General features: G+C 38.4%; 1 protein-coding gene across 7 annotated transcripts in view; it reads left to right on the plus strand.

Moving 5' to 3' along the window:
* Positions 1-13,099, plus strand: part of grip2b (glutamate receptor interacting protein 2b) — a 191,931-nt gene that overhangs the window by 176,613 nt on the left and 2,219 nt on the right. For all 7 annotated transcript variants that reach the window (XM_017429263.3, XM_017429260.3, XM_017429259.3 and 4 more), the window contains exons 13-22: positions 541-686; positions 2,153-2,233; positions 3,856-3,919; positions 4,100-4,245; positions 6,037-6,181; positions 8,126-8,265; positions 9,118-9,312; positions 9,467-9,620; positions 12,438-12,552; positions 12,838-13,051. In XM_017429263.3, the coding sequence (XP_017284752.1) occupies positions 541-686; positions 2,153-2,233; positions 3,856-3,919; positions 4,100-4,245; positions 6,037-6,181; positions 8,126-8,265; positions 9,118-9,312; positions 9,467-9,620; positions 12,438-12,552; positions 12,838-13,051 (1,400 nt within the window). The remainder of the gene's footprint in view (positions 1-540; positions 687-2,152; positions 2,234-3,855; positions 3,920-4,099; positions 4,246-6,036; positions 6,182-8,125; positions 8,266-9,117; positions 9,313-9,466; positions 9,621-12,437; positions 12,553-12,837; positions 13,052-13,099) is intronic.

Genomic DNA, 13,099 nt, shown 5'->3' on the forward strand with positions numbered 1-13,099 from the left:
TGGTGAGAATATCTTTGCAAAGTTCATATTAAAAAAATGAGCCAAGAAAGATAAAACTTTTTACTCTTCCTGAATTCAGACAAGGAACTTTTTGCTTTAATTATCTCTGTGTTGTTAATCTCCAGGCCTTACATGAATACATGTTGCCCGCTTCACTGCATGCCAAACTTTTAAGCAACAAGTCTTGTGAGATTAGTTAGCTCTCTGAGTAACTCTCAGCTACGACCACACCAGATTTCAGTTCAGTATCTGTGAAACTGGCTGCTCTGGAGCTGTTTTTGTCACTTTGTTGTGACAGCCATCTTTAATGGGGTCGTCTTTAAAAGCTGTAAATGTTTTTCTGATGATTACTTTCTGAGAGTTTCATTAAAATGTCTCTACAGGTTGGTGAGATATTTTGCTAACAGACAGACAACTGAATTCAAACACACACAGACGCAGACGTGGGCTCATTAAAGCCGAAACATATATTTTTAAAGAGCATCTGAAGTTGTTTTTTTGCCTCCGTCCTCACTGACCTCACCTTGCGAACTGTTGCAGGTGTGGCCTGCTGCAGGTTGGAGACCGCCTCCTGTCAATCAATGGGATCCCCACAGAAGATGGAACGCTGGAGGAAGCCAATCAGCTTCTCCGAGACGCAGCGTTGACCAATAAGGTCACTCTGGAGATTGAATTTGATGTAGCAGGTTTGTAGAAGTAAAAAAAATATACACTTTAATAGTTTGTATGCTTTCTCCATGAACTCTGAAGACATTTGGACAGACTGTAAAACTTTGCTGGGCACTTTTGGCTCGGAACAGGAGGAGGACGGAATAATTACAGCTTTTCTCATCGGGCCACAGCTCCATCGAAATGCTTTTAACCTCATAGGAAAACTGCAGCAGTTCAAGCAGTGTATTATTGTCCTTTTACCCTAAATCTATGCAGAAATACAGTCACACCAAAGTGCACTTGAACAAAGTCAAACTTGCACACTGATTAAAATTTAACCAGTTAACCAACTTTTAAAATTAATTTATTTTATACGGTGGATAAGAAGGAGCAGCCATGCATGTTCATGTTTAATTTAATCAATTATTTGTGTAGAGGCCCATCACATCTATAAATCCTGTTTTAAAAACAGGCTAAAACAAAAGTGATATACAATGCTGCCCAGAGTTAGAATATTATTATTTCTTCATGACAATGTCATATACTATAAATATAGATTTTAAAAGTATTTATATGGCAATAATTGCTGTAAATCAAGTTGAAGTTTTCAAATTTGATAAGAAACTCTTAATTTATTCCAAGTTTTGCCATAAGATTACATCACTAACGTCGATAAAACCACCTAATCCAAGAAAAACCTGAAAGAAAGACGTGACTGGTTTTCTATAAAACAAATAATGAACCACCGCTGTGAGTTTCTGAACCGTCTTCTTAAATGGAGACAAAGTTGAGCTATCATACTGGGATGTGATGCAACAGTGCTTTCTTGGAACATTTTAAATAAAACTATTAAACTATTTGCTTTGCACTCAACGCACCAGGGCAATAAAACCCAATCAGGTATCAGGTTTACAGAAAAATATGAGACAAGAAAACTTTGCACCTGCAAAACGCAAACTTGAAAAAAGCTTTTCAGCTTTTTTATAAAATATATTAACAGCCTCATTATGTTTTGAGTATAAATGATAATGAGATAACTTCTGGTGGCTGAAAGCTTTGCTTCAAGAAAACACTGAAAATTCATGTTTTCTGCTCATTTAAAACCACAAGTTATTAATTTATTCAGAGATACTTTTCTAAAATGTTCAGCAGAAGTCAGTTTGTTGTATTTCGTGTTTGTTGTATCGCTGAATGAAGACAATGTTTTAGTTGTTTGGGATGCTTCGATGAGGAGTTCTGCAACAAGTCCAGAGGTTTATTTTACACTCCTCAGTCACACACAGTTTGATTGATAAATTAGTCCTAATATCCCTTCAGTCTTTGCTCTGAAGAAGGAAAGTCAGAGCTGATGAGAGCAAAAGTAATTATTCTGTAATTACAAGATTCAAATTTAAAAACAATGACTAAAAAGTTTATTTGACCCATTTATTGAGCAGCAGATGTTGCAGAGGATAATCGTCTTTTCTTCAACGGTGTGTGTGTGTCTGTGTTTGTGTTGTAGAGTCGGTGGTGCCTAGCAGCGGTACGTTTCATGTCAAGTTGCCAAAGAAGAGAGGAGTGGAGCTGGGGCTCACCATCAGTGGTAGGAATAACAGATGTGTTCATCTGATCTATGCTTTGTTTTGATTCGCTGCTGGCAGAATGTTTAAGTTAAACCCGACCGTCTAAAACACACACTCAGGTCAGAATACACTGTAAACAATCACAATGTTTAGAAAATGGTATAGATGTATATATGTACCTGATGCTGCTGGTCCTGCCTTATAAAGCCAACAGCATGAGGACCTGACTGAACACAGGTCTGTTATTTCTCAACAATGGCAGCTTGTATCTGTAGTCGTTTAAGCATTTAACCCTCTTTAAAACAAGACACCTCCTTGAATTTAATATAAAATGTGTTTGGCCTGGATAAATATAGATAAATATATAGATAATAGGTGTGTGTGTGTGTGTTTATTTTTGTGTTTTAAGAAGTGCTTTTTATGTAGATCATGAATAAAAGATAAATGTAGCCCCCATGATGTCATCTTTTATGTTATCTACCACCTTAAAGTTTCAGAGTAAAGTGTTTTCTGGTTTCTGGGCTTCTCTTAGAAATAATGATGTCTGAGGAAAAAATACTCTTATCAGCAAATATTTTGTTTGGTGTCAAAAAAAGTCCAAAAGATCAACCGTGTAGGAGATATAGGAGAGTTCTTTATTGTAAGGGTTTTCATATTATGATCAAAAAACTTTTTTTTTCCTTTTCTGGCTGTGCATGAATGTTGCTAAACGTTGCACCATCATGTCTCGTCTCCCATGTGGATTTAAACTGGAAAAGAACCATTCTCAGTTGCACCTTTTTGACTAGATTAACAGCTTCAGTGGAGCCACGTTTCTAATTTTAGCAGATCTGTCATGAATCACAGTAAGTGTTCTCACCATCCCCTACAGTTCTCTTAACGTTAGGCTGACAGTTTGCCTCGAAATCCTACATTTGATCATTTAACTGGCTCAGGATTAACAATAATGTTGTGTAGTTGATTGCTTTATGTAAAAAAAATAATAACTGTTTACTTTCTGAAATTGGCGTATAAGTACTGACTACTTAGGCTGGAGATATTTGTTTCAAAAAGGATTCAATAAGATTTCCAGCTGCTGTTATATAAGAGGTTCTGCTGAGACAGAAAACGGTGTAATGGTGCCATCTTCTGAGCAGACGTGTCCACATAAAATGAAGACGACCACACAGGACAAAAGCTTTGGCTTCCTGCACAAGAAATTATTCAGTTTAAGATTTTATTGCTTGTTTTTAAGAATCTAAGTCGCACGGCTCCGACCAGTTGCTCTTTAACTCTTCCAGATCCAGGATAAAAACCAGAGGTGACAGAACCTTTTCAGTGACTGTCCCCGATCTCCGATCTCTGGAACATCCTGCTTCTGAAAACTAGACCTGCTCAGACAATCAATCAATTTAACTCCACACTAAGAACTTTTTTATCTGTAGTTAAACAGCACATAGTGTTTTTATAGTACATGTTAAATGATGTATTTATTTGTTTTTTACTTTGATTGCTAATTTACTGTCATTGTTGTTGGTACTGATGTTGCACTGCTTAGCAGGGTATATAACTGTTATCCTGAACTGTCATCCTGTGTTGCAGCTGTGTTTAACTTTGCCGTGCCTGCTGCTGATTTTTACTGCGATCTCATTTCTTTCCAAAGCCAGTAAGAAACCCGGAGAGTCCCTCATCATTTCTGACATCAAGAAGGGCAGCATGGCTCACAGGTATCTCACAGCATCTATTCAATCATATTTATTATAAAATGATTTAGTCTAAATTTCTGACTTTGTGTTGTAGAATATATGTCTGTGTTATACATCATGGCAGCACTTTGACCAGGGATGCTGCAGTGAAGCCATCACAGATCTGATCTGATCAGGTTTCTGTCACTCACTCCCATCCAGAACAGGAACTTTGGAGCCCGGCGACAAGCTGCTGGCGATCGACAACATAAGACTGGAGAATTGTTCCAAAGAAGATGCAGAACACATCCTCCAGCAGTGTGAAGAACTGGTCAAACTAAAAATACGCAAAGATGAAGACAACTCAGGTATTTCCCTGAATGTTTTCTTATACACAGCTTCGGTGATGAGGAAAAGTTCAGGACTGCAGAATTATTCTGGATTAATGAAACAATTATCATTTAGAAGTTTGGTCAGAAGTTTGGAGTTTTTTCTTTTTTTAGATGGCAGCATGGTAGAGCAGCGGTTAGAGCTGTCGTCTCAACAAGAAGGTCGCAGGTTCGCCTCCCAGCCTGTCTGTATGGAGGTTACACATCTCCATCTGTGCAGGTTTCCTCCCACAGATCAAAAACATGCATGTTAGGTTTTTTGGTAACTCTAAAATTGTCCCTGGGTGTGAGTGAAAATGCGAATGGTTGTTTGTCTCTTTGTGTTCCTGTGATGGACATGTGACTTGTCCAGGGTGTCCCCCACCTCTCACACAATGACTGCTGGAGAGGGACACCAGCTCCCCTGCAATCCATATAGGAAAAAGAGGGTAAAGAAGATGGATGGATGGATGGATGGATGGATGGATGGATGGATGGATGGATGGGTTTGCAGAGTTCCACTAAGAGAGTTTGTCCACCAGGTGGTGCTGTGTTCTGCAACTTAGAGACAAAAACAATGAAATGTTCTTTATATAACATTCAATACAGGCACCAAAAGCAACTGAAACACTAATTTTGATGAAAAACATCTTAAATTAATTCAACAACAAAATGGAAAAAAGCAAATAATGAAATTTGTGAAGAAATAAATATACTTTGCTGGTATAATGAATTTGCATCCATATGTATGCATAAATGCAATCTTAGTAAGCATGAGGAAGTGAATAAAGTCTCTTTCTAAACTTTGATTATTAGAATATAATCCTTGAAGGAATGTATATCACCCTCTGCTTTTCATGCCAGGGTCTAAACTATGATCATCTTATGTTGAAAAATAACAAAGTTATGGATTATTCTCTGAAAGTTTCAAAGATTCAGTGGTTTATTAGATATTTTGTTAACGGTACAGACAAACAAACACATAAATAATGTGTACAAACTCTAAAAAATAAAACAGCTTTAAAAAGAAGAAAAGGCCGAATTTACTCCACAAAACTCATGGAGACCATTAAGCTCAGACAGGAGTCAGTTAATTTATTGGAGCTAATGGTGGTTCTACAAACTGTTGAATTCACTGCTTTACAATTTGGCTTAAAAATGGGAAAAAAGGTGTAATAAATAAAGACTTGTTGTAGAAGTTTTGTTTGAACTTTACCAAAGTTTCAGTCAGACATTTCCCATCTTAAAGCTGTCTGCTTCAATATGTTTGATTCATCGCTCAAGAGTTTTTTATCCTGCGAGCTTTTAACCGTCTGAGTGATCCTACACCAACCACATAAACTCCTTAGTGGAGGTAACAAAGCACTTTCCTACACACACACACACACACACACACACACCAAAAAAGTGCAGCATGGGCCCTTCTCCTGTGCTCATATACACAGCAATTAGCATGCACAGCTGATACTGTCATCCTATCTGATGATGAGCAGAACTTTCACTGGTTCCCATGGAAACTGTATCTTCCTCACCGCTGTAGTTTTGAGAAGAGGTCTGACCTACTTCTGTATTAATGTGTGTGTGTGTGTGTGTGTGTGTGTGTGTGTGTGTGTTCATGTGAGCAGGTAATATGACTCTGTATCACCTAATGAAGCAGAGGTCTTGTTTGTGTGTGTTTGCATATCAGATGAGCAGCAGACGCTGTCAGATTCTCCTGAGAGCTGAAACATTAGATTCTCTCTCTCTCTTTGTGTGTGTGTGTGTGTGTGTGTGTGTGTGTGTGTGTGGCAGATGAACAGGAGACATCGGGCAGCATCATCTACACAGTGGAACTGAAGCGGTACGGAGGCCCTCTGGGTATCACCATCTCAGGCACAGAGGAGCCTTTTGACCCCATCACTATATCAGGCCTAACTAAGAGAGGCCTTGCAGAGAGGTACTCCACGCTCAAACACACACGCAGTAACATCTGGGTTACCTTATTGGCTTATAAAGCATTAGAAAATGCTTTGCAATGGATTTTTAGATGCTCTGTTATACCACCTTTTAACATTTGAACCTAAAAAGAAAAAATTAAACTTCTGAAAGCAAACGAGTCATTGGCAGTTATATTTATTTCTACTGCAGGCTTTCAGGACACGTCCATTTGCTTTGTGAAAACTACAGGGTGTTTGTCAGGTCTTGTGACTTGATAAGAAGAATAAATTTGTCATCAGTGCACCCTGCAGCTGTAAAGCTTAGTAAGAAAGACAGCAGAGTTATTTGTGGATGGTTTTCCTTGATGATTCTGTTTCTGTTACCTTCACTCAGCAGACTCCAGCACAGGTCGGAGGTCTGCTGTTTACTTTGTGTCAAACTTCCTCATAAAGTTATCACTAAAAGTAAACAAGGTTATGAAAAACAAAAAAAAACAAAATAAAAATACTTGTAGTGGTAAACTCTGATCAGTATGCCATCACAGGTTTTCCCTTTTTCTGTAGGAAATCTATACAATTTAACTTCTGAGTTTGTAACAAACCTATGTGCACAACTTGTCTGCAATTTGATTTTTTCAGGTTTCATGCTTACTTGAATACAACACAGGAGCTTTTTGCCCACCAGTGGAGAAACTGAGACATGGTTTGCTTTTAACGCCACGCTGCTCTGCTTCTGTTGTCTTTAAGCCAAACCTTTTATTTATATGGAGTCGCTGTGATTTCTTCTTTCCATAGCACCGACATGGTGTTGAGGAAACATTACAAAACTCTTGGTACAAAATGCTTTCCTCATGTTGGACGATTCTAAATATTTTTGTCTCTTTCATTTTTAAAGGTTCCATCAGCAACAAGGAATTTATTTAACATTTGAAGCCACAACATCCAGTCATCAGTTTTGTTTCATTTCTGTTTTTTCCTACAAAAGGAAGCACTTTATTTGCTACTAAAACTGTATATTTCCATGCAAACATCCGATCCAGATGATGAAACTGTGTGTTTGTCAGTACAGAAAAGTAATGATTATCTCAAGAGGAAGTAGGAGTAATTAGTGTCTTCAGAAGCAGAAGAAAAGACAACCTCACAGGATTTTGTGTTAATGTTCAAAACATCCTGGAATAATCCCAAATGAAACACATTTGAGTAACCGGTACGCTCTGTGCTGCTTTATTTATACCTCCCTGGAAGCAGGAAAATAACCCAGTTAGGAGAAAAAAGAAGATGAAATGTAAAATAAAGTCTTTTCTTCACAAACAATCCAGTACTGTATGTTACTCAGGGATGACAGGATGACAGAAACATGACTTGGATAGAGTCCACAGCAGTAAACTGAGCAGAGGATGATTTATTAGCTTCACAAACAAACAAACCTGTTTTCTAAACTCCAACCTTCGGGTTTAATAACCCACATTTACTTGTTTAAAACATGTAAATGTGCTGAAGTCTACCTTTTGAGAATATCTGTCCCAAAGTGGGACACAAGAAAAATGATTGGTTTTCATTTTCTCCCTAGTTTATATATATATATAAATGATAGAAACTGTGAAATAAAGGGCATGGCAGTTATTGTTTTTTATAGTCACCAAACGCTTGTCATGAGGATGCTGGCACAGGTTTTGTTTGAACATGAAAAACTGAATATTAACAGAGTCGGACCTGTAATCATTGACAGAACCATGGTGCTGCTGCAGCTCAGCGTTTCTCCATTTTGGATCTGCTTTTGAATTAAACAGAGATTCTGTTTTTTGTTTTGTTTTGTTTTTTGACAACTCGTGAAAAATAAATTCAAAAAGTATCCTTTTATGTCATTTATTACCCTATTAATGTTTCTCCATGTGGGCACACTGCTTTGTGTCTGATAGCTGCTGTATATATGTGTGAATTTGCACACCTTCTTGTGTGTCTAGGACAGGAGCTATTCATGTAGGTGATCGGATCTTGGCCATCAACAGCGTCAGTTTGAAAGGCAAGCCGCTGAGCGAAGCCATCCACTTGCTTCAGATGGCCGGAGAGACGGTGACCCTCAAGATCAAAAAACAAATTGACAGTGAGTATTCAAAGTCTGCAGACCCCTACAGGTCACAGGAGTCCAGTAATCCTTTAGGTTTGATGCAAAACACACACACAGTCGTTACAGTTCCAGCTCAAGGTGACGTGGCTCCTCAGACATGACTTTTTCGTAAAAATAACTCTGTTCGTGTTGCTTTTTTATGCTTCCTGGCTCAGGAAATGTTATTTTATGTCTTACTGAGTGCTTCACGTGAACGCCAGCTGTGTCAGTTGCTCGTGTGGTCACATGCTAAACATCCCATCTTATTTGGGCATGGTCAAATAAAAGAACTGATACCTCAGGATGCAAAACCAAAAGTCCTTTAAGAATTTCCATTCAGGCTATACAGTCAAAACCTGTATCTTGTGCACACAGTGTCCTTTTGGCCTTGATGGTTTTTATTCCTTTATTGTCACTGAACATGCAAAGAATCGTTGGCCCCACCCTCTTATATAAAAGGTCAAATCCTATTTAGAGCCGCAGGACACATCTTTATGACAAGCTTTTGCAGGTATTTCATTTTTATTTCAGTTTAGCTTTTTCTCCACAACAGCTGCATTTATTAAACTATCATTTCTTTTTATTTCCTGTTGGTTGGCGTGTAGTCAGTTGTAGCTGCATATAAACTGCTACATGGTGATCCGGAAATTGATTTTGATTTTGATGCTGGGTTTATGTGGAATTTTGTTTCTGTTAGTCTTTGTGTGCAAGACTCTTACAGTAGCTTCCCTCAAATTTCTCACCTGGCCACAGTATATTTAGCTGGATTAAAGGTGTCAGCGTGTAATTTACCAACTCATCAATAAGATGATGAGCGACTGTCTGATTAAATGCTTTTATATCTTAAAGATTTAGAAGATAGGAAAACAGTGGAGATCGAGGACACAACGGAGAATGAGATCAGTGACCCTGAGGAGGACGATTTGACGGACAGCCAACAGACCAATAAACTGTCAGAACTTTACTCCACAACTATACCCAGTGTGGACTCTGCCATGGAGTCATGGGACGGTTCTGGACTGGACGCAGGCTACGGCAGCCAGGGTGAGTTTTACGGTGAAACATTTAGATCCTGATACTTACACCAATTAAAAACAAACTTATAAATATTAGTTTTTTTTCTTTTGAAACAGCAGTAATTGAATATTAATCTCTATTTTTAAAAAGGCTTTATTCAGTTGTATCTCTCCTCCTGCAGGTACTTATAGCCATCAAGGAGCCGGCGTCGCCCTCCACCCTCACGAGTGGCGGAGTGCCAAGCAGCGCAGCACCACGCCCCCTGTTGGACGAAGGAAGAACTACCCGTTCAGCGACGGAGGCTTCAGTGAGGATGACTGGGACAAACCACCAGGGTATGACTAAACTGAGCTTTATCTTTGAATTAGCATCTTTTCTTTATGTTTCATATAAACACGTCATTGCATTCTAGCCAATGTCAGAATTGCTTTTCATTTGCAGAAACTATTAGCTCTTTTATCATAACGCACACAATGATGATGCATAGTAATGTCAAAGTGACAACACAGTCAGAATTCATTTTTTACTAGTTTATTTTAAAGTCAGTTATAAAATGAAAACTATCAGTTTACATTGGACCAGTCGAGTCAGGAAGTGAAAATCCGGTGGATTTAAAGACAGTAAGGAGAATAATGAGGGAGGCCACTCTCTGAAGGAGTGGGCACAGTGGTCACTCCGTTTGTGAGGACGGCCCGCTCTTGGTAGGTTTACACGTGTCCCATATTCCTCCCAGTTCCTGTTTTTGGATTTAACAGAATTCCTGGGAAGGTTTAGGGCCTTGAAAATTCTTTTGTATCCATCCCATGACTTGTACTTTTCAGTAATCTTTTCTCTGAGTTGAATTAGGACAGTCACTTTAAAGGAGCTGAATATTTATGCAGTTACGGATTTTGCACCACATGTTTTGAAATTTGGTTTCACTTTAACATTGAAGAAGTTTTTTAGGGATTTTTTTATTTTCTGTAAAGGCCAAATTACATTGACCATGACTGATTTATGACACTGTATGTTGTTCTCAAAACTGTTTATACTTTTCTACATTTATGGTGTCTTCCAAATGTATAATCTGCCCATTACACAGGCATGAATGTACTGATAACAGGCCAGATGCTCCCTCTGTTCTTTGGTACAGAGAAAATGGCATCTGTAGTTTCCAAAAAAATCAAATTTGATTTGTCTTAACACAGAACAGTTCTCCTCTTTGCCTCAGTCCATTTGAAATGAGCTTTGGTCCAGAGAAGACAGCGGCGTTTCTGGATGGTGTTCACATCTGGCTTCTTCTTTGCCTGATAGAGCTTTAAGCAGCATTTGTGGACGGCACGGTGAACTGTGTTTACAGACAGTATTCCTGAGCTGAACAGAACCAGACCTGGTTTTAAGGCAGTGGCCCCTGAGGGCCCGAAGATCACCAACATCCAATATTGACTTTCAGCCTTGACCTTTGAAGTTAGAGATTTCTCCAGATTCTTCAAATCCTTTGATGATATTCTGAACTGCAGACATCGAGATGTTTATTATCCATGCCACATATTTGTCAGCCATTTGTTTCCTCTGTCTCAACTTTTTGAGTCATGTTGCTGCCAGAAAAGTCAAAATTGCCTCATTTTTTAAATGGTACAACATCTTAGTTTCAGCATTTATTATGTTTACTATGATCCATTCTGAATAAAATGAGTTTGTGAGATTTTCAAAACACTGCATTCTGTTGTTATTTACATTTTATACATCCCAGCCTATTTGGAGTCTGGGTTGTAAATCCTCATAAATAATTGTGAGTTTATGACTACGAGCTATTTCTTTTTTGTCACAGTTATTTTTCCAGAAATGGTTATAAAGGTTGAAAGGCTTGATTTGAACAGTGTTTGCCTCTTAATTACTTTATGTAATCATACCACTGTCCTGCTGAAGAAGATTTCTACCATGTTCATCTACATCCTTGTTTATCCACTAACTGCAGCCACCTGAAGGTAATCTTCTTGAGTATTTCAGCTAATATTGGATTTTATTCTCTGCTTGCTGATGTTAGTATCAGCACCATGTTTCTGTGTGTAGCCTGAGTCATAAAGTGAGTGAAACAAGCAGAGTATCCGGAGCGTCCATGTGTGTGTATTTCTGTGTGTGTAGCAATGAGTTAGGAGGTTAAGCCTTGGGAGGATAGTAGTGTGTCACTGCAGTTATATAACTCTGCTGGGGGTGTAGAGGAAAGAGGAGGGATGAGGAAAATATCATCAGCTCAGAGAAAGTGAATTAATCTTTTCAGTCAGGGAAATTTAATGGTAAAGATTACTCATGTTGGATTTAACCAGAACAAATAGCCTTGTTCTATAGTGTCACTGCTGTGTGGCCTTATCGGCTTTTTGGATGATTAGTACAAAGTCTGAGGAGAGTTCAACCAAGGTTTTTATCTGTATTAGGGTTTACAAATGTACAGTAATCTCCTTACATATAGAAAAAAGTAGATATTTCATTGTAGCAATAGTTTCTAAACTAATCACAGGTTGGCAAACATTACATCACTGATATGAAAAGAGGACAGTTGCAGTTGCTCGTTATATGAAGTGAGTTAAAGGAGCGTAGATAATGTTAGCTGAGGCAGCGGCTAAAGAATCAAAGGGGAGCTCATGTTGGATTGGTCACTAGTTTTATAATAAATTGCAGGAACAGCACGCACATTGTGAAAGATATTAGATATCAGTTACCTGCATGAGGACTGCATCCCAGGCCTCGTTCACAAGGTTTTCAAAACAATCTTATCTGTTGCATTTTTGATCTCCTGTTATCTACATGCAAACAGGGTTTTTACTGTCTGCAAGATTTTTGTCTGTCAAGATTTTAAAATGTTTTTTGTGCTGTCTCTTTATAGGGTAATCTTTGAATGGTAAACCATGTCAAATGCAAAACAATCTACAACTGTTGTGTGAAAACTATTCTGCCTGAAGAGATGGTTGAATGCATGAAGAAAAGATAAATAGATGGATGGATGAATAGTCAATTTGTCTTGCATGATAAAAACACAGCAGATGACATGTTATGGTTGATCAGGATTAGTACAGAACAGAATATGTTAGTTGTGTTTGGTAGTTTATTTTAAAACTTAACGAATAACGCAGATGTCAGCAGAAGATAATGGTTCTCAATTGTGTCTGTGACAGATTTATCGGCCAACAACCAGATGGTATTCTGTTGGATCCAGACGATAGTTTTTGGTGTCAGGCTCTGGAGGACCTAGAAACCTGTGGCCAGTCAGAACTGCTCAGAGAGATAGAGGTTTGTTAGCATGTTAAAATCCAAGCATGAATACACAACTCAAAAACCTGCATATTACATTGTTTTCAAGTTTAAGGAGTTTTAAAAATTGGATGTAAATCGCGTGAAATGAAAGCTAAATTCTAATCAACTTGAAAATAGTTAATAGTCCAGGCAGTGGGACTGTAAAACAACATTACTTGTGAAATTTTTACTCCAGACATCAAACAGTAACGTTGGTATTAGCTTGAACATGAGTAGTGTGTTAATGTGTGTGCATATTTATACATGTATTTGCTTGTGCAGGCATCTATAATGACAGGCACAGCCATTAGTTTGGGTGTAGATGGTGTCAACAAACCTCCAGTTGAGCCAATACTGAGCCACAGCAGAATGAGCCCATTGCGGAGAAATTCTCTCCTTCATCAAGGAAACCTGCTCCACCAGAATACACACCTCCATCAGGGCATCCATCTGCACGAGGAAGCCCACCTGCATGAAGAGGCCCACATTCGCCAAGGTGATGGGCAAGAGTGACAGGAGAAAGGGTTGTTGAGTCTTAAACTTT

Source organism: Kryptolebias marmoratus, linkage group LG4 (genome assembly GCF_001649575.2).
Source record: "Kryptolebias marmoratus isolate JLee-2015 linkage group LG4, ASM164957v2, whole genome shotgun sequence".
Lineage (NCBI taxonomy): Eukaryota > Metazoa > Chordata > Actinopteri > Cyprinodontiformes > Rivulidae > Kryptolebias > Kryptolebias marmoratus.